The 20,334-nt window shown below is 40.6% G+C and overlaps 1 protein-coding gene across 5 annotated transcripts; it reads left to right on the plus strand.

The window, feature by feature from the left end:
* The first annotated feature begins 171 nt into the window (after nt 1-171).
* Nucleotides 172-20,072, plus strand: LOC133483984 (monocarboxylate transporter 2-like). 5 transcript variants are annotated; one of them, XM_061785960.1, is made up of 6 exons: nt 172-298; nt 2,324-2,536; nt 2,885-3,105; nt 8,114-8,257; nt 10,899-11,714; nt 18,695-20,072. In XM_061785960.1, coding segments are annotated over exons 2-6 (1,452 nt in total). In that variant the 5' UTR covers nt 172-298; nt 2,324-2,534; the 3' UTR covers nt 18,964-20,072. The 5 variants fall into 5 exon arrangements, with proteins under 5 accessions (XP_061641944.1, XP_061641946.1, XP_061641947.1 ...); XM_061785962.1 differs by lacking the exon at nt 2,324-2,536 and having other exon boundaries at nt 181-260; XM_061785961.1 differs by lacking the exon at nt 2,324-2,536 and having other exon boundaries at nt 240-298.
* The last annotated feature ends 262 nt before the right edge of the window (nt 20,073-20,334 follow it).

Genomic DNA, 20,334 nt, shown 5'->3' on the forward strand with positions numbered 1-20,334 from the left:
TTCTTTCTTTTTTTAATCAAAATCTCAACTGTTGATTTTACCTTTTTTATTTTGACCAAGTAAGGAATAGAAAATACTGATGTCTGTTTAAATATTGGGAGTAAAATTAAGGAAAAGTCGTCCGAGCAGTACAGATATCTGCTCATTTACTCATCTGGAAAGTGAGGCTATCAGTCTGTGCTAGCTGGACGCCTGCCAATTGGAGTCCACGCCGGCTGACACGTGACCAGCAGCGCCGACAGCAGAGTCGCGTTAAGCAAGTAAGTTTGGTTGTCGGGAGGGCTGGAAACGACAAAAGGTAAGCTCCTCGCTAAATTGACATTCTTTTTTGGAACACGGAAGTGTTGCCCGAAACGGTCTAAAAGTGCATGTTTGCATTCGCTTCATCTTCTACCGCGAGAAGTGTGAAATATTTACTCTGGCGAGGTGACGCGATAAACTTAAATTCACAACGCGGCTTTACGCTTCACAAGCAGTTTTGCAGTCGTAGATTGTGGCACTACTTTGGGTAACATTTAAAGCACTTTTAATGTAAAATACGTATGAATGTTACAGTTAAAACGGGTCAGTCTGACAAGACAAAAGCCGCTTCCTTGCGCTAATGCGATACGTTACGTTACAGTTCCCATTGATCGGTCACTGTCACATGCTGACTTATTATTACGTCAAAGATAATGCTGTACTCAGTGGGTGTATTCACATTTCACACATAAGTAGTGTAGAACTCAAGAGTCGTATGCAAAGCCATTTTGGGAACACTTATTTGTCCTCACGAGTAAGGCAAAGCTGCACTAGTTGACATCTGTGCGTTACTAGGAGCTATTTCTAAAAATGTCAAAATAGTTGTACAACAAAATAGATATCATTGGATATAGAGGATGATACACGAATAAAATGAGCCCTAGTTTTTAAGAATTGGTTAAGAATGAAAGATTTTATGCCATTTTTTATGTAGCAAATTGGCAATGTAAATCATTAGAAAATGTGTGACCAAAACCTTTATTATTTGGTAGAACAATGCCCGTATATTAGTCTTATTAGTGGAAATCCACCCATCCATCCATTTTCTGAGCCGCTTCACCTCACAAGGGTCGCGGGCGTGCTGGAGCCTATCCCAGCTGTCATCGGGCAGGAGGCGAGGTACACCCTGAACTGGTTGCCAGCCAATCGCAGGGCACATACAAACAAACAACCACTCACAGTCACACCTATGGGCAATTTAGAGTCTCCAATTAATGCATGTTTTTGGGATGTGGGAGGAAACCGGAGTGCCCGGAGAAAACCCACGCAGGCACGGGGAGAACATGCAAACTCCACACAGGCGGGGCTGGGGATTGAACCCGGGTCCTCAGAACTGTGAGGCTGACACTCTAACCAGAAATGTGATGTTTAAAAAGGCCATTTTCATTTTTTTTTGTTTTTTATGTCGTTTTCCTCTCAAACCATTTCATTTTCCGGGTCAAACTGAGAGCAAGCGCATTGGCAGAATTACTTCAGATTGGCAGAATGAGTGAATTTCAGACATAGTTTTCTATTGTGGTCGAATCCTATGAACGTGTCATTTTCAACGCCAAAGTCGAGGAATATATTCATCTTTGTCAGGTCCACAGAAAAGCTCATCTGGAGTAAAATTTTCAAAAACTAGGCAGTAAAGGGATTTCTCAACAACATAATCTGAAAAGAACAATGGTTATCTTGCCCGAAACAATGAAAAAGCGCAATTTTGGTGGATTTCTGCTAAATCCACATGCCCGAAATCCGGCACAGAAAAATGGTGGCCGTGTTTCTGGATTGAGTAACATACTTACTACTAGTGAATAGAGATCACATGACTTCAGATTGAGATAAATCTGGACTAATGTGATGCAAATTGACATCGACTAGACGCAGACGACTTCCTTTTTCAGTATATTAGTACAATAATTAAAAAATATATAAAAATATAAACTACAAATAAAATGTAATATAATTGAACAAAATCACAGGAGGTGGGAATGCTTTGTAAAAATCTATGAAGCTCATACACCAAATTTATGCATTTATGCATAAACTTTAGAACACAAGAGCATGGACATTGTCTGGGTGAAAGCTCATCCGCTGTTGTGCGACAATTAAAAAAAATAAATAAATAAATCCTCTTGATCAGTATGCTTGCTACTGGGACAGCCAGGTAATGTTTCCACAACTTCGCCTCGTTCTGGCCCCATCACAGGAGAGGGTTCTGCAATGGCTTTTTTCTTTTACTGGTTCTCTCTTCCTATAGCAAATCTGCATGTCCTGTTGTTCGACTTTGTTGTTATACTGGTGTGCTTTTATTTTGAAGGCCTGACTTTGCCAGCAACAGGATGCCTATCTATGCCAGTGATACCTGAGTGTTGCTGAGTGGACCGGGAGGGTTGATGTTGCCTCCGGTTGTGAATAAAAGCATGCATTGTGGAATACGCCTTGCTGTCTGAACCCCTTGATACACAAGAGGACAGCTGCAAGCGGTTCTGCTTCCTTAAGCCAAAAATCTAGTTGATGTCACGATATAAATGTAATTTGATTTTTAATAGTAAGACATTGTCATTCTGCTAGTGCACCCTTGTTGTTCTACTAGTGTGCTGAATTGTTTTACTCGTGAAGAAAAAGCATCGTAGTACAAGGCTATCCAATAAATGCACAAACGGCTTTCTGTAAATGTCTGTGTTCTGTGTTCATTTTGTGTCTGTCTTGTTTGTTTCAAACAGTTGCTACATTGACACTACTGTGGTGTTTATTTAGCAGCTTACCAAAGCTGCTATGCAAAAAGAATTAGACGCTTTTAGATTTGGCAACCAAGTGCTTACTGTGATCCATAATAGATTTGACACGATGAATAACATACACTTTCCGCTCTCATTAGGAACATGTCCCCTGCGCCCACCAATGAGCTGGGCTTTAAACCCCCAGATGGTGGCTGGGGTTGGATGGTTGTGATTGGGGCTCATATTTCCATTGGCTTTGCCTATGCTACGCCTAAAGCCCTCTCCATTTTCTTCAACGACATCCAATTAGACTTCCAAGCCAGCTACAGTGATATAGCATGGATCTCCTCTATCATGTTGGCAGCCATGTATGCTGGAGGTAAGATAGAATATCATCTACTGCACATTGTTTTAACTAAGTATGTTTTAATGATCTCACGAAGACAAAATTTGTTTCGGTCATCCTCTTGAGCAGGAGACTGCTAAAGTGAAATGTCCGGTGAAACGACTGACATTGAGTCACTAAGTATCAACAACCAAAAGGAGTTTACTTTACAGTGTGACCTCTAATATTGAACACAATCCATTTGGGGATGCTTGTTGACTGAAGTCTCTGAACAATTTCACAAATAAGGGAACTAGACATGATCCGTTTTAGGGTCGAAACATTTGCTATAATAAAACAATTTAACTATTTTAATAGCAATGTGACAAGATTTCCCATAAATGGCAGTCTATCAAAATGGTGAGTCTGGTTGAAAAAGTAACTTCAATCCAACTACAACGAACCAAGAGTTTTGAAAATCGAATGATGGGTTCCGGAGAAATTTAGTTTTTCGTGCTGGAAAAAAAAGGCCTCTTCGGGGACTTCTTTTGTGTGATATCGCAGAAAGAAAATTTGGTTTTATAAAAAAAAAAAAATTACTTCAAATTAAAGTAAAACACCATAACTTGATTATTTCTCAACATATCTCCTTGACCCTTTCATTTCATCTGATACTCAGGGAACCCCTTCTCCGATTGGCTGACAAATTTCAGTTAAAAATAGCTGTGCCTTCGACCATAAGCTGTTACGGGCTGAAATTCCAAGGGGTTTTCCAGGTCGTTTCGTAAAAATTACTGGGACGTTTCAAACTTGCCCTCTCACGTCGCTAACACTAATACTGTACATGTGTTCAAGTGTGTTAAAAACTATTAGCAAAATGTAAAAACAAGTCTTAACTTCAGTGACAAAGGTGCAATGTGCGGTGTAATGAGTCGCATCACAGATGGAGTTCATGCATCTCATTTATTGACATTATTGTTGAATAGTGTCTCAAAACTGCCGCAAAGAGCCAAAACTAAATGTGCATAGTTAATCAAAAAAGATAAGATAATCCTTTATTCATCCCTAAAAGGGAACTTAAATCATATGAAGCAAGAAAGTGAAGTGAATGTAGAAAATAAAGTATTTTGCTGTCTCGAACTGGCCATTAGCCATACTCGTAATCACGTTAAGATTCTCCACAAAGAAATAAGTTGTAGTCATGTGAGCTCCTCAGGCCATGTCACATTGATAAATGACTTCACATGACTGACAGCATCCATTTGCTTTAAAGTAGGGTTGGGAATGATAAACCGATGCGACCAGATATCTGTTTGTAAAGGTGGGAGATACGACTGTATCGGTGGAAGACTCCTTCATCGATACAAAATCTCCAGGGATCCCTAGATACATCGATTGTAGAGCTGTGGACCGGCTATCGCGATGCTAGGAATCGGTTGCGCGAAGCTTTACAGTTTTCATCTCTTAAAACAAGAGTGAAAGCTCTTGCGCTGCTACATGCATAGCCTAAAGTTATTTTTACAACCACAAACAGACGTGTTGGGCAGTAGCGGCTCTACTTGTTAAATTAAATTTCTCAGTAGTGTTACTATTTCAACATCAGTGGTGCCGATAACGCGTTGCAAAGTACAGTACCTCCAAAATGCTATTATTGCTGCAATCATGCTATGCTCACAATAACAAAACTGTCGATTGAGACATTTTCTGTTCACTAATTTATTGTCATATTTTTTCAAGTTATAACATTAGAAATTGCTGCTATTCTAACTAACATTAAAAATTACTGCCTACTAAATTATTTATTTGCTTGAGTCCAAAAATTCTGGGCAAGTTAAGAAGGCAGGAACAGTCTTAAAGCCAACGCTGGTTTAGAAACAGCCAAGTAACAACAAACAAAATAATCATGGGACTCTTACATAGTTTATTTTCCTCCCATTAGTGATATTGTAAAATCATTTATTTTCCTGAGCAGCCACTGTGATATATTATTTCAAATGTAGACATTACAGTGCATTTACACTCAAATGAGGAAGTGAAGTGCTGTAGCAGCCTGGCTAACCGGCTTGGCTTTGTACATTTTAGGCACAACGGCTCATTATTTTATGCCAAGACAAGGCAACGACGATATCGAGACACTTTAAATTTTTCAATATTGAGACATCTCTACATATGACAATAATAATCCTTGTTGTGCAAGCTCAGCAACTCCGTACACCAGTTCACTAACATGCCTGTGATATGCTGTTCATGCACTAATAAGTTTGATAGAGACATTATAGGCTTTAATAATTAGGCATAATAACTCTTGGTTAGTTATTGCATGTCCTTACCGGGTTCAGCAATGTCACCAAATGGCGGAGAGCAAATGCATCAGGGGAAGGTTCCGCAAACTGGGGTCTCCGAACAACCCCCCATGGGAGAGACATGACAGCCTTTTCAGAAAAACTCAGGGAGTCCAATTGACACATAAAGTTAGAATGACTGTGCAAATGGCGATAGTGTGCTATTGTGGAAGAGCCTCAGTGAGAAAGGCCATTGATTCCTTCACATATGTGGTCAACCCTGTAAACTCTGGGATGGCAGTGTGTACAATGGGTGGTCTTAATCTTGATTTAAAGGTGGGCAAGGTGTTGTGATTAAATATTCAAAGATTCTGTACGTGAAAAGATTGTCTATTAATGACTGTTGTGTGTTTGTTGCTTCTATAGCTGTTTGTTAATTAGTTGTCTCCTCTAGTCCTAGGGTTGTACAAAGAAACAGGTTCAGTGTTCCTAGCTTTTCGGGTTTGACAAACCATAAACTTCGTAGTTACAGTCCACTGGTCCACCTCTGATTTGTGTGTGTTTGGCAAACAATTTTTCCAAGGCAAAATAATGTAAATTCATCCATTCCCGGGTACCTCAAAACGTGCATGGTAATGAACATTTCAACACTATTGTCAAGTGACGATGGGAATTAACTGCTATATAATAAAACTAAGTTGTATACACATCCTAAACCTCTTTGAGTGAAGCATACACATACATATAGGGAAGTCGAAAAACACAAAAAAGCACAACACTTGAAGTTAAGCCTTTATTCTTAGATTGCAATTTTGTTCACACTGTCACATTCTGGACCAAACTGAATCTTCAAGGAGATGTGGAATTTCTTCACAAATTTTAAACAGTTCCGAGGTGTAAAAAGTTCTGTGATGTACTTTGGTCAAAATAACAATAGTTTTTGAGGGTGCTGACCTGTTTCATGTAAATGAGTCATTGGTCATCCACCCCCGCCCTCCACACTGGCTGTGAGGTGTGCCACCACAGGTATGGCTTTGTGTTACCTTGACGACCAGCACACAAGCCCAATAAAGACAGTAAAAGCATGAAATGTGTTTTTACTCATGGAGTCAGCACTTTGTCACAAAGCCGCCAAATTGCACTTGTCACTTAGTGCGTGGATCCCTAACCCATTTACAGTTTGGTGTCAGTAGTGGACACGTCGCCAAAGACAAATGCATCGTTCCTCTCACCCCAAGACAACTTTGCCAAACAATATGCTGGTTCCCTGAAGCTGATGACTTGGTGTAAAATAGGTGTGTTAAATAAATCTGCAGCTCTGGTTAGCTTTAGGCTTTGACATGATAGTGGTCCTGTGTAATTCAGCTTTTGCTTGCAAGAAAAGAAAATGTCAGACCTTCACCCAGCCTTGCTGCCATGTAATGATATAATGAGAAACATGGTGTATGGGTGGTATTATTTAAACTAGGGCATCACAGTTACATCAGAGTGGGGCAAAAATCTAAATGGCTCGCTTAAAGATATTTTCTGACATGGGCAGCTTGTTGTTTAATTTCACAAATGGTACACAATGGTACACAAATGTGGTAACACGTTCCAGAGATTCAAATGTTTGTATACAATCAAATAAAAAGTCAATTTTCCATAATATTACCCCTTTAATGACAAAACTATGTAGGTATCAAATCCATCCAAATAAGACTTGTTCAGTCTTGGTGGAGGTTTTGAGCTTGTTTTAAATAATTGCATGTTTTAACTTGGCGGCACGGTGGCCAACTGGTTAGCACATCTGCGTCACAGTTCTGAGGACCCGGGTTCAAATCTGGCCTCGCCTGTGTGGAGTTTGCATGTTCTCCCCGTGCCAGCGTGGGTTTTCTCCGGTTACTCCTATTTGAATGTGAATGTGAGGGCGAATGGTTGTTTGTTTATATGTGCTCAGCGATTTGCTGGCGACCAGTTCAGAGTGTACCCCGCCTCCTACCCGATGATAGGTGGGATAGGCTCCAGCATGCCCGCGACCCTAGTGAGGAGAAGCGGCTCAGACAACCCCAACATGGAGGTGAACTGCAGTACATTTTCAAAAGTGCGTGTGGGTTGCGCTCGAGTATAAAGGCAAACTACGCGTGATGTCAGCGCTGTCGCCGTCCGCGCGAGTATAACGAAGCCACCTCTTTGACCTGTTGCCCTCTGGCAGGCACTATCGGTCCATCGGGACCAGAACAAACAGATTCAGAGACAGCTTCTTCCCAAAAGCCATCACCAAACTCAATTTAACAATACACTTATTCTATAATGCTGCGACTTGCACGTCAGCATCACTATCAACATCTCTGACTCCACTGCTACTGTTCATAAGTGCCTTACTGCTATTTGCAAAGCAAATTTTGTATTGTTTACTTTGCATATTCAACATCCCATATTCCGCTGCTACTGCACATGAAACATGAGTGGCTTACTGTCATTTGCGCTGCAAATTTAATATAGTTTGCTTCATACATCCAAAATCCCTGGCTCCTCTGCTTGTATACATTAAAGGTGAATTTGCAATGCATAATTTATATTGTCTCGTGTAGCTTTTGTATTATTTGCATTCTTGAAATACAAACCTGTAGTTGCAACCCAATTTCATATCTGCACCATACAATGACAATAAATGATTTGTATTCTGCCTATTCTATTTTAATTGTTAAGTTTCCTATTAGCTATCAATCAAGCAACATTATTCAGTAAGCTGATCATGTTGACATTAAACGTAATTTTGTCTTCTCATGATTTCACAGGGCCAGTGAGCAGTGCATTGGTCAATCGCTACGGAAGCCGACCAATAGTTATACTCGGCGGCCTGATGTGTGGGGCCTCCATGGTAGCTGCTTCCTTTGGAAACTCCATCATTTTCCTCTACTTATGCATTGGTGTCATTGCGGGTACGGTATTATAGTCCTTTTTTTCTCATTTGTTGTTGACCTAGTAAAGCAGTACAGTATATTTTGAAGTAAACTAAATTCTATCCACTTTAATTATGGGAATCCTGAAGTGAAGTTATTTGTTCTACAAGTTAGACGGACTTGGAATTTGGTGCTTGACATCTTTTCTCCTCCTTTCCTAATCTTTTTCCTCGGACTCAGTAGCTTTTTGTTCATCTACAGTATCAGGGTGCCCGTTCCAGCTACTGAGTGGGCAGTTATGTGCTCAAAGTGGAGCAGGGCCAGGACGGTGAAATAGCAAAAAACACACGTGGTTCCCAGAGATCATGGCATAAAGTGGCCCACTGTTCTGTTGCTCAACCTCCTATCCAAGTTGTCTCATGGGGCTCCCTACCACCTTTAGTGGCTCATTACCCTACCAAGGACAACTGTGGAAGGATTAATATGTGTAGCCATTGGTCCTTTGTGATACCAGGGGGCACATGTGTCCTGTACTCACACACTAACAAAACGGGCCACTTTTACCTAGCATGTATAGAGGTATATACATGGAACTCTGCACACAACTCTATGGTACAGCAAAACAATGCCTTATGTGAGCCCCTGTAAGCTGTTTCAATAGTTGATTATTGAATTAACTATGTTAGCTCAACCTATTAGGAAATATGACTTATCATGTTCCCAACCAATCTGATAAGATTCTCACCTTTCATCTGTTAATTTACAAATCACTGACCAGTAAATGGCACCATTTTGTGAACATTAAAGAAACTGCGTTTTGCCAACCAGGCCAGTGAAAATGTTGTACGATTTTAAACTAGTATCGCAGATAAATCCTGGACAAAGTTTGCTGGTGTTAGAAAACAATACTATTTTTATCTGCTGCCGAGCTAAAAAAGAAAAAGAAAAATGCTGTTAGCAGTGGCTAAAAGTGACAACAATCTGTTCACAGAGCACTGAATCGATCAAAACTGGAGTGTTCTGGTTGTCTAACACATTTCGCCTCTCATCCGAGCAGGCTTCATCAGTTAATGAGCATGGCTGAGATAGGACAGCTCTAGCAGGAATGTTGGTGTGGAAATCCAACTGTTGTTTTATCCAACGAATTTATGCCCCTTTTCCATTGAACAGGTTCTACCCCCAATCAGCCTCGCTCTACCCCGTGTGGTCGCTTCTCCATTACACCTTTTCGACTGAACGATGACAATGGCATGGTTTTTTCACTTCCTCCGACCTGCTTCTAAAACGCAGGCCAAGAAGGGCCGTGACGTAACTATCATCTGACTGGCTGCCAGATGTAGGCGTTTCTTTAAGTGCAGTGACTGTCACTTTCTCACAATCATGGTGTCTCAAGGTTGCCGCACACCGAGCGACGCTGCCGAACCCGACTGAACTGTCGCGTAATTGTGCGTGATTAGGCGACTGTTCACGAGTGGCTTATTAGTCTGCCTCTGGTTTTGCCTCTGGTTTTGCCACGATTCAAAATTGTAATCATGTCTTAACGTCGCAGCAGATAAGCTTTCTCTCACGGGAAAAACATTTCCTGTTTTAGCAAGCCGCACCGCATTAAGCCATAAAATTAGTATGTAAAGCATAAAATATTGTTTTACATCAATACTTAACTATATTCGTAAGCGGCATGAGTGACTCTTCCCAAACCATGAATGGTATCACTTTTTTGGAACGCAAAACGACAGTCGTTCAGACGCATTAAAGGGAGACATCTGCCCGCCAACAACATTAGTTTGGGTGGAAAATTTTTAGTTTCTTTGCAAGGGATGAAAGGACTGCATTTTATGTGTGAAATTGATGATGTCGTAAACCTCCGCCTTTGTTTAGAGATGGGTTTTCAACCTTGATGTAGCTGGCCTCTCTCACTCCTCTTTCAAACTCTTGTCTTCTCTGTTCAGATTACTGTATGTACATTTTTGCCCTCAAAAGAGTGCTGTTTCTTCAGTTGCGATCGATTTACTGCCCCAGGAATGAAATGTCCTTGAATGAATGAGAATATTCACAGGCACATTCTATTGTGTGACAATATTTGCCTTTCTTGTAAAAATCGAAAAGAGTACTATTAGTTAGTAATGATTTAATAATAGGTGGCACGGGGGCTGACTGGTTAGCACATCCGCCTCATGGTTCTGAGGTTGGAAGTTAAAAATTTGGGCTCCAGCCTTTCTATTTGCAGTTTACATGTCCTCCCCAATCCTGCTTGGGTTTTCTCCGGGCACTCCGGTTTCCTCCCACATCCCAAAAACATGCATGGTAGGTTAATTGAAGACTCTAAATTGCCCGTAGGTGTGAATGTGAGTGCGAATGGTTGTTTGTTTCTATGTGCCCTGCGATTGGCTGGCGACCGGTTCAGGGTGTACCCCGCCTCCCACCCGAAGATAGCTGGGATAGGCTCCAGCAGCCCGTGACCCGAGTGAGTATAAACGGTAAAGAAAATGGATGGATGGATCAATATTGTTTCTCCCTACCTACCCAAAGCGTATTATCATTTTTCTCAGGTGTTGCAGCAATTAGCATATTGTAATGTTAATTTAATCAATTATGATGTTTTGGGTTAATGCATTCCAGGTGAAGCATGTTGAATTTGAATGAAAGATTCTGACTTTTCTCCCCCATTGTCTCAACACAGGCTGCGGACTCGCCTTAAACCTGAATGCATCTCTCACCATCATCAGCAAGTACTTTCTGGACAAGCGCCCTTTAGCCAATGGTCTCGCAATGGCAGGGAGTCCTGTGTTTTTGTGCTTCTTGGCCCCTCTTAATCAATATCTACTGGACAAGTTTGGATGGAGAGGAAGTCTTCTTATAATAGGGGCTTTGATGCTGAACAGTTGTGTTGCTGGGGCCTTGATGAGACCAATTGGTTCCTGTAATGCATCATCTTGTGCACAGCAACAAAAGTCTGAGGAGCAGTCAAATAACGGTAACACCAAGAAATGGAAACAAATCTGTGGCAGTCGTGCCAAGAAAATCTTAGCTTGGTCCGTCTTCAAAGATCGAGGCTTTCTAATTTACCTCATTGGGAACATAATGTTCATTTTTGGTGCCTACGCACCTATTGTGTTCCTGTCAGCCTATGCTGTTAGTCATGGTGTTGACCAATACTCAGCAGCATATCTACTCTCCATTATGGGTTTTGTGGACATGTTTGTTCGGCCTGGCACCGGCCTGATTGCCAACAGCAAGTGGATCAGACCGAGAGTTCAGTACTTTTTCAGCTTTGCCATGGTTTTCAATGGCACGTGCCACTTACTATGCCCACTGATCAAAAACTATACCTTCTTGGTGGTCTACGCTGTGTTTTTTGGTGTGGGTTTCGGAATGGTTTTTGCCCTCATATTTGAGTGCCTGATGGATCTGATGGGAAATCAACGCTTCCCGAGTGCTGTTGGACTGGTCACTATCATTGAGTGTGTCCCCATGCTGCTGGGACCACCCACTGCAGGTAACAAAATTAAATCTACTTACAGCCATGATATACAGTGGGTACGGAACTATCCAGCCCCCTTAAATTTTTCACTCTTTTTTTATATTTCAGCCAATTCCTAAAATCATTTAAGTTCATTTTTTCCTCAATAATGTACACACCGCATCCCATATTGACATTTGAATTGTTGAAATTTTTGCAGATTTATTAAAAAAGAAAAACTGAAATATCACACAGCCATAAGAATTTAGACCCTTTCCTCAGTATTTAGTAGAAGCACCCTTTTGAGCTAATACAGCCATGAGTCTTTTTGGGAATGATGCAACAAGTTTTTCACACCTGGATGTGGGGATCCTCTGCCATTCCTCCTTGCAGATCCTCTCCAGTTCTGCCAGGTTGGATGGTAAATGTTGGCGGGCAGCCATTTTCAGGTCATTCCAGAGATGCTCAATTGGGTTGAAGTCAGGGTTCTGGCTAGGCCATTCAAGAACAGTTATGGAGTTGTTCTGAAGCTACTCCTTTGGTATTTTAGCTGTGTGCTTAGGGACATTGTCTTTTTTGGGGGGTTTTTCTTCGGCCCAGTCTGAGGTTCTTAGCACTCTGGAGAAGGTTTTCGTCCAGGACATCCCTGTGCTTGGTCGCATTCATCTTTCCTTCGATTGCAACCAGTCGTCCTGTCCCTGCAGCCAAAAAACACCCCCACAGCATGATGCTGCCACCACTATGCTTCACTGTTGGGACTGTATTGGACAGGTGATGAGCAGTGTCTGGTTTTCTCCACACATGCCACTTAGAATTAAGGCCAACAATTTCTATCTTGGTCTCATCAGACCAGAGAATATTATTTCTCACCATCTTGGAGTCCTTCAGGTGTTTCTTTTAGCAGTTTCTTTTGCACTGAGGAGAGGCTTCCGTCGGGCCACTCTGCCACAAAGCCCCGACTGGTGGAGGGCTGCAGTGATGGTTGACTTTCTAGAACTTTCTCCCGACTGCATCTCTGGAGCTTAGCCACAGTTATCTTTGTGTTCTTCTTTACCTCTCTCACCAAGGCTCTTCTCCCCCAATTGCTCTGTTTGGCTGGACAGCCAGCTCTAGGAAGGGTTCTGATCGTCCCAAACGTCTTCCATTTCAGAATTATGGAGGCCACTGTGTTTTTAGGAACATTTAGTGCAGCAGACTTTTTTTGTAACCTTGGCCAGATCTGTGCCTTGCCACAATTCTCTGCTCTTCAGGCAGTTCTTTTGACCTCATGATTCTCATGTGGTTTGACATGCACTGTGAGCTGTAAGGTCTTATATAGACAGGGGTGTGGCTTTCCTCATCAAGTGTCACAGCAAAGGGTCTAAATACTCATGGCTGTGTGATTTTTCAGTTTACTTTTTTAATAAATCAGCCAAAATTTCAACAATTACTTTTTTTCTGTCAATATGGGGTGCTGTGTGTACATTAATGAGGAAAAAAATAACTTAAATGATTTTAACAAATGGCTGCAATATAACAAAGAGTGAAAAATTTAAGGGGGTCTGAAAACTTTCAGTACCCACTGTAATTATCTTATCCCCAGTATCAAAATATTAACATTACTTAGTGTATGTGTGTTTGTATGTGTCACTGTGTTTGTGTTTGAACATGTGAAAATTGTGTCTTTGTGTGTGGAAATGAAGCACACGTGCATGACAGTTCCTGTTAAGGTGGACCTAAAATACATGGTTCAACTTAGACAATTCAGATTTTTCTCTCCCATGTGGCCCAGTTTAGAAATCATCATCATAATATTCAGGTGATTGAAAAACAAAAGACGCAACCTTAAATCCTCAGACTTTTCAATTATGGAAACATGGAGTGTTTCCCAACCTATGGAACAAAGTTACATATTTTACATTCCCCAAAATATCTCATGACACACCATATATATATATATATATATATATATATATATATATATATATATATATATAAATAATATTATGCGTAGAGAGAGAGACAGACAATCTTGGCGGCAGAGGGTGCTAAGAATCACCGGGCTACTTCTATTTATGGCTGCTTACGGACAACGGACTTGGCTATGCTAGACCAGAATACGGTTACTCCAACAAAGGAGTCCTACCAAAGGACAATATTTAGAAATAGCAAGAAAGAAGCAAAAAGGACATAACGCACGAAATCTTACTTTTGGGACGCTCAACGTTCAAATGGTAAAGGATGATACTCGACTCGAAGAGCTACAACATGAGCAAGAAGCCGTCAAATGGGATAGAATTCGACTTTGTGAAATATATATATGCACCAACCATCAGCCACACCGACGATGATGTAGAAGCCTTTTACGAAGATTTATCCCTTCCTTATAGCCAATCGAAGTACAAATTTCGAAAAGTCATGGGTAACTTTACCGCCAGGATTGGCCTTAACTCTGGCAAGAAATCACTTGGATCCCACGTAATGGGATCAAGAGACGAAAGAGGACAACGCTTAATAGTATTTGCTGAACAAGAAGGGTTATACTTTATCAATTCGTTCTTTAACAAGAAATGGAACAGAAAGTGAACATGGATAAGCCCCAAAGGTTACCCTAGCATCATAGACTACTTCCTGTCTAACGGTAAAGGGGTATTTACGGATTGCACCACCCTAAACAAATTTGACATTGGAACCCTCGTGAGGATAAGCGATACAGAAAATGGATGGATGGATGGAAGTGACCACAGATTGGTTCGGGTCAAAGTGCAAATCAACTGCCAACTTGAACGAAAGAAACTGGTAAGCTTGCTCTTTAGAAATCTAAATTTAATTCAAGAAAGACCCTAACCCTAACCCATTTGTCAACACACAAAATGACGAAATTGTAAACGGCATGGTTCAAACTGCACACAAAGTAACGCCATCAACGAGAAAGACAACATCATCCAGACTATCTAAAGCTATTTTCAACCTCATGAAAAAGCGATGACAAATGATGAAATGATGACAAAATTAAAAATGGTGAATTGTGCAAGATGATTCGGAAAAAGATATGAGAATAATTGAGAAAACGCTTGAAGCTGGACATGGAATAAAAAACAAACGAATTAATTTGCCACAAGAAAATAATTTTTGGTTTGAAAATGGCAGCTGGAACGATATGTCACAGCCACCAAGAAATCGTACGAGTTAATGAATTTTATACAAACCTATACAGTGACCCTCACCGAATGATTACTGGGAAGCTAGAAGCAGACCCTGTTACATGTATCCCGAATGAAGAGGTTGAAAATGCTATTCGTCAACTGAAGGCTGGAAAAGCTTGTGGTCTGGAAAATATTTCTGTTGAAATCCTTAAAGCAGGAGGCAACAAACTTAATAATATCATTGTAAAACTATTTAAACACTGCTTGCACAAGTACCGGTGACATGGAAAGACGCACAAATCATTTTGCTACATAAATCAGGCGATAAAATGGACCTAAGAAATGATTGCCCAATAATCCTGCTCTCAACGATTTATCAAGTCTTTGCAAAGATATTGGACAAACAAATTGGAATCAAACTCAATGAAGCACAGCCGATAAAACAAGCGGGTTTTCGTCGCGATTTTAATACTATGGACCACATACAGACAGTGTAACAAATAAACGACACGAGTACGAAATGCCTCTGTGTGTAGCCTTAATCGACTATGAAAAAGCGTTTGACTCAGTCACCACCACTTCGATACTGCAGGCGCTGGTAAATCAAGGGATAGAGCCGACATATATCAACATTCTACAATCATTATACAACGATTCTACTGGTTCAATGCGGATTGATGACGAAAGAGTGCAATTAAGTCTAGGAAAAGGCGTCAGGCAAGGCGGGCGACATTGATATTATTTTCATGGTACCCTAGAAGTTGTAAGTGCAATGTGAATGAAGTAAATGTATCAACATTGTTCCCGATGACAATTCTTAACAATTGATGTCCTCATAGTGCAGTGGTTTGCGTCAGCTCTACAGATCAGAGATTTCTGTACAGTGTATTCAAAACAAAGGCTTAGAAGAAGAAGCAGCAGCAGCAGAGACACTGTACGAATTAATCAGTTGTGCACGCCAGCCCACTGACAAACCTACTGTGGCAGCAACCTGAGTTTTAATGAGGTGGAAATTTATAAGCTCCAGGTTTGTCTGGGGTGACCCTGTTCTGGGGCGCTCATTTAAAAGGGTAAATAAGTACCTCCCTGCACATCTTGCATTCTCCTCCAGAGGGCACAATCATTACATCTGCCCTAACTACTCTGCTTGTTACTGTTTCCCCAAACCTTTGGGTCAGTCCAATTAGGTGTAAGTGAGGTGAATCTGTGTAATTAGCTTTTTGCTTAGACTGTTTAATGATGTTCCATTCAGTCTCCTGTAAGTCAGTGTACCTGTGCTGTAATTAAAATGGAGCATATCAAAAAGGTGACTACGCCAGATGGACTCCATTAATGCTTTGCCAAACAAAGCCCGTCTTAATGAGGATGATAGTCATTTGTGTATATTCACCATATGATAGCTATCAATCAGATCGCATAACCTCAACTATGATGGTTGAAGGTGATCCAAATGCAAAATTACCTGTTTAAGAGAAAAATGTACTACATGTACTTTTGTGAAGTAAAGTTTTCAGGTTGGACAATTTACAGTGGAACCTCCTGAGGTCATTTCAGAAAATAATGTTCAAGAAACTGTTCCAGTTTACATCATAAAACCTTTAAGGCAATCATGGTTTTTAGTACTTTTGACTAATATTAATAGTAATATTAAGAATACATTGTGTACTTATTGGTAACTGAGGAAATCTGAGTCAGTGGTGTTAAGAGCAAAGATCGTGAAATGTGCTTTCAGTTCTTTATCTTTTATGTTGTATTTCAATGACTTGTTGGTTTAGCCGTGTCGTCTTGAGTAGCCAGTAGAAAGACACGTGTACCACTTTGTTACGTAGCTATAAGTTCAAGTTCTGTTTCACCGGTCATCACATATTTCTGCTTTGCCGCAACTCATACTCTTTGATGGTGGCATCACGTAATAATGCAAAACAGAAAAGACCAAACTTGTGCAGTTAATCCTTTAGGTCTGTCATTCCCAACCACTGTGCGGCGGCACTATTGTGTGCCATGAGAGATAATCACGTGCTATCCGATTACAATAATTGGTCCAAAATGTCTTTACTCGAGCTAATGTACCGTTATTTCTGTCTATGCCAGTGACGTAAAGTAGCAGGCGAAATTAAATGTTCTTCAACTAGGTGGCAGAAAGTACAATTAACCTGTTTATTTACTTGTTGCCATTCATACAATGGTTGTCCAACTAAAAAGGCCTAGATTTCACACTGAGCGAGTAAATTTAGACACCACCATTATATCAGTATACAGTGTTCCCTCGCCACTTCGCGCTTCACGTTTTGTCAAAAAAAAAAAAAAAATACAAGCATATCGGCAGCCGTATTGCGGAAAGACGCGTTGTTTCATCTTGATGCGCTCGCGAGAAGGTTTCCCTGCATGCCAAACAAAGAGATGAATTGACTCAGAGGCTTTGTACATGCCTGTACTGTACGGGCACTCATACAAGGCGCGTGATTGGTTCCCGGTGCGGCATCGACCAATGAGAGCACAAGTGGATTTATCCCGTGAGCTGATTGGCTCCGCATCATCGCAGCCTCACCCAGCATCTTCCCTTGTTGTGTCTCGCCAGTCTCGTCCACGCTGTTGTGTTCGCAATAACTTTTTTTGTTTAAGCAATATTTTTTTTTATTAGTTAAGCAAGCCCTTACAATGCCGCCGAAGCGCTGTGCCCTTGCGAAAGCTTCCTCTGGGGTGCCCAAGAGGAAGAAGAAGATGATGACCATCAGCAAAAGAGTGAAACTTTTAGATTTGCTCAAAGAGGGCAGAAGTTATGCATCTGTGGCACGCCATTATGGCGTGAATTAATATACACTGCTTCAATAACCTTCAATAAGAAAGCGAAACGTGGTAACTCCGCGTAATAAGAGAATTGTGAAAATGGAATCTGCATTGGCATTGTGGATTGCAGGGAAAAGACAGTGAGTAATTAATTACCGTGTAAGGTTTTGTAATTAAATATTTAAGTAAATACATGTAATGCTGTAATCTTTGTCTCAAATATGTAACGTATAAATACTGTTTACATATTTTAAACATTCTGGTACCCACATACACGTCCACGAAAATTCATGGGAGGGGGGGGGGCAAATCCTACTTGCAGTTTTTCACCTTTCGCGGGGGGTTCTGGTCCCCATTAACCGTGAAAAGAATTTAATGACTGGATCGATAGTTAGGGTTATCCTCCTTTGTGGGTAGTAGTGTCGGAATGGGGCATCTATAGAAGTGACCGGGATAGGTTCTTGTCATTTTTCAAGCTAAACTCCCATAGTCAATAATTTTTTGGGAAAAATATATACATTTTTGTTTGTGTCTACGGTTTTTAAGCATAAACATGCTCTCGCTCAACATAAATGATAGAAGTCCTCTGCCAATAACCTAATAGAATGAATGAGACTGCAGTGTGGTGACATGGACAGAGAGGTAGACCCCCCATAACCATGGAAAGTGAGCGAGAGAAACACCTGCCAATTGATCCATACCTGAAGGTGAAGGGGTTCTGGACATCTGGAGGCTTAAATGTAATCCAAAGCACATTTGTCATTTTTCTGCAGACTTGGCCTTGATATCAGTGGCTTTTAGAATGGGCCGCTTTTCTGATTCGTTTTGGTAGCACCTGTCAAAATTGCCTTCTCAGGGAGGGCCAGGAGGAGTGTAATGGTCCATGTTCATTTTCCAATTTGGCAACCGTTGCTCTCTTTCTCTCTCTCACACACATGCACAGAAATGCTGTGCACAGCCACATAGGAAGATAAATCCATTTGAGTAGATATTGCGTTGTGCTGCTTGTGTTTGTTCAAAAGTATTTTTCTCATGATGAAAAAGTATGAGGTTATATGTGTGTGTGTATGTGTTTTCAACACTCGGCATCTTGTCTCCTTACAGGGTTGCTGGTGGATATATTTGGTGACTACAAGTACCTCTTCTTCTTGTGTGGCACAGTGATTGTTACTGGTGGGATCTTCCTTTTCATCATGAACATTTACAACTATCACATGCTGGAAAAAGAGAGGGGTAGACAACCAAACCCAAATCATATACAAGTTGTAGGTCAGGGCCAGGGCGAGATGCTTAACATACTCAATCACAGTTTTCTTACAAAGGAGTCTGCTGTGCCTGAGATTAAAGATGGGAGTGAGCCAGCGATGTGTTGAAGGAATCAAGTCATTCCGCTTCATTTTTATTTCTCTTATTTGCGTGGCCACGATGTACCAGAGAGAGGTGTATTTCACATCCAGTGAGCTATTTTTAGTCAGACAACTGAAAATGCTATTAACCTGACCAATTATTTGAATGAGCTGCAAGCACCAGTACCAGTGCTTCTGCAGAACCATGATTGAAGTTAAATGTTGGCAATTGTAACAAGTGCTGGGCGATATGGCCTAAATTTGTTATCACAATTCCCCACCCCCCCAATGTCGATATTCGATATGACTCGATTAGGGCTGCAACAAATACTGGAATGTTTCGAGTACTTTGAATACAAAAAATGCTCGGAATTTTCTCTCCCTCAGGGATCCACTTATTTAATGTATTCAATGCCTGCCCTCCAAGTTTGATTGTTTTAATTATGTGTGTATGCCTTTAAGAGGGCGGGCGGTGGTGAGTAGTGTGACATAGGCGTAAGGAAAAGTAAGCCTGGGAAGATGCTGCTGGTACGCGTTGTAGCTAGCAATGTAAATTTAAGAAATAAAAAGTTTTTTTTTTATTTATTTAATTTTTTTTAATTTTTTTAAGAAAAACAATTGGTTATTATTTTTTTTGAGTGAAATGGCTTATTTTTTTCTTGTATTCATAATTGGTCTTTAACCAAGCAAAAATATAATTAATCCGAATACTGGATTATTCGATAACATTTTTAGTGGGATACTCAAGTACTAAAATATTTGATAACTGCAGCCCTAGATTACACTGAACAAAAATATAAATGAAACACTTTTGTTTGACCCAAAGATCCAAACCTTTTTCTACATACACAAAAGGCCATTTCCCTCGAATATTGTTCACAAATCTGTCTAGATCTGTGTTAGTGAGCATTTCTCCTTTGTCGAGATAATCCATCCCATACTCTGACCCCCAAAACCCCCACAATAAAGCAAAACTGTACATTTCAGCGTGGCCTTTTATTGTGGCCAGCCTAAGGGACACCTGTGCAATAGTCATACTGTCTCATCAGCATCTTGATATGGCACACCTGTGAGGTGAGATGGATTATCTCGACAAAGGAGAAATGCTCACTAACACAGATCTAGACAGATTTGTGAACAATATTTGAGGGAAATGGCCTTTTGTGTATGTAGAAAAAGGTTTGGATCTTTGGGTCAAACAAAAGTGTTTCATTTATATTTTTGTTCAGTGTATGTAATACGATAAAAATAATTCTGCGTACTGTTCAATTCCGCAACATAATCACTACTCTATAATTGTAATTGTTAATGAATTATGGCTTCAATATTTGTTATTTTAATGTATTTCTTTGGGTTTGGCTCTGTCGTGGGGGTTCATCACTTAACCCTTAGTTGGCA

This window comes from Phyllopteryx taeniolatus, chromosome 9, assembly GCF_024500385.1.
Source record: "Phyllopteryx taeniolatus isolate TA_2022b chromosome 9, UOR_Ptae_1.2, whole genome shotgun sequence".
Classification (NCBI taxonomy): Eukaryota; Metazoa; Chordata; class Actinopteri; order Syngnathiformes; family Syngnathidae; genus Phyllopteryx; species Phyllopteryx taeniolatus.

Bases quoted from the DNA above. Each gene is read 5' to 3' on its own strand.
- LOC133483984 (XM_061785960.1), top strand. The intron at 3,106-8,113 runs GTAAGATAGAAT...ATGATTTCACAG, and splicing joins GGCAGCCATGTATGCTGGAG to GGCCAGTGAGCAGTGCATTG. The intron at 11,715-18,694 runs GTAACAAAATTA...GTCTCCTTACAG, and splicing joins GCTGGGACCACCCACTGCAG to GGTTGCTGGTGGATATATTT.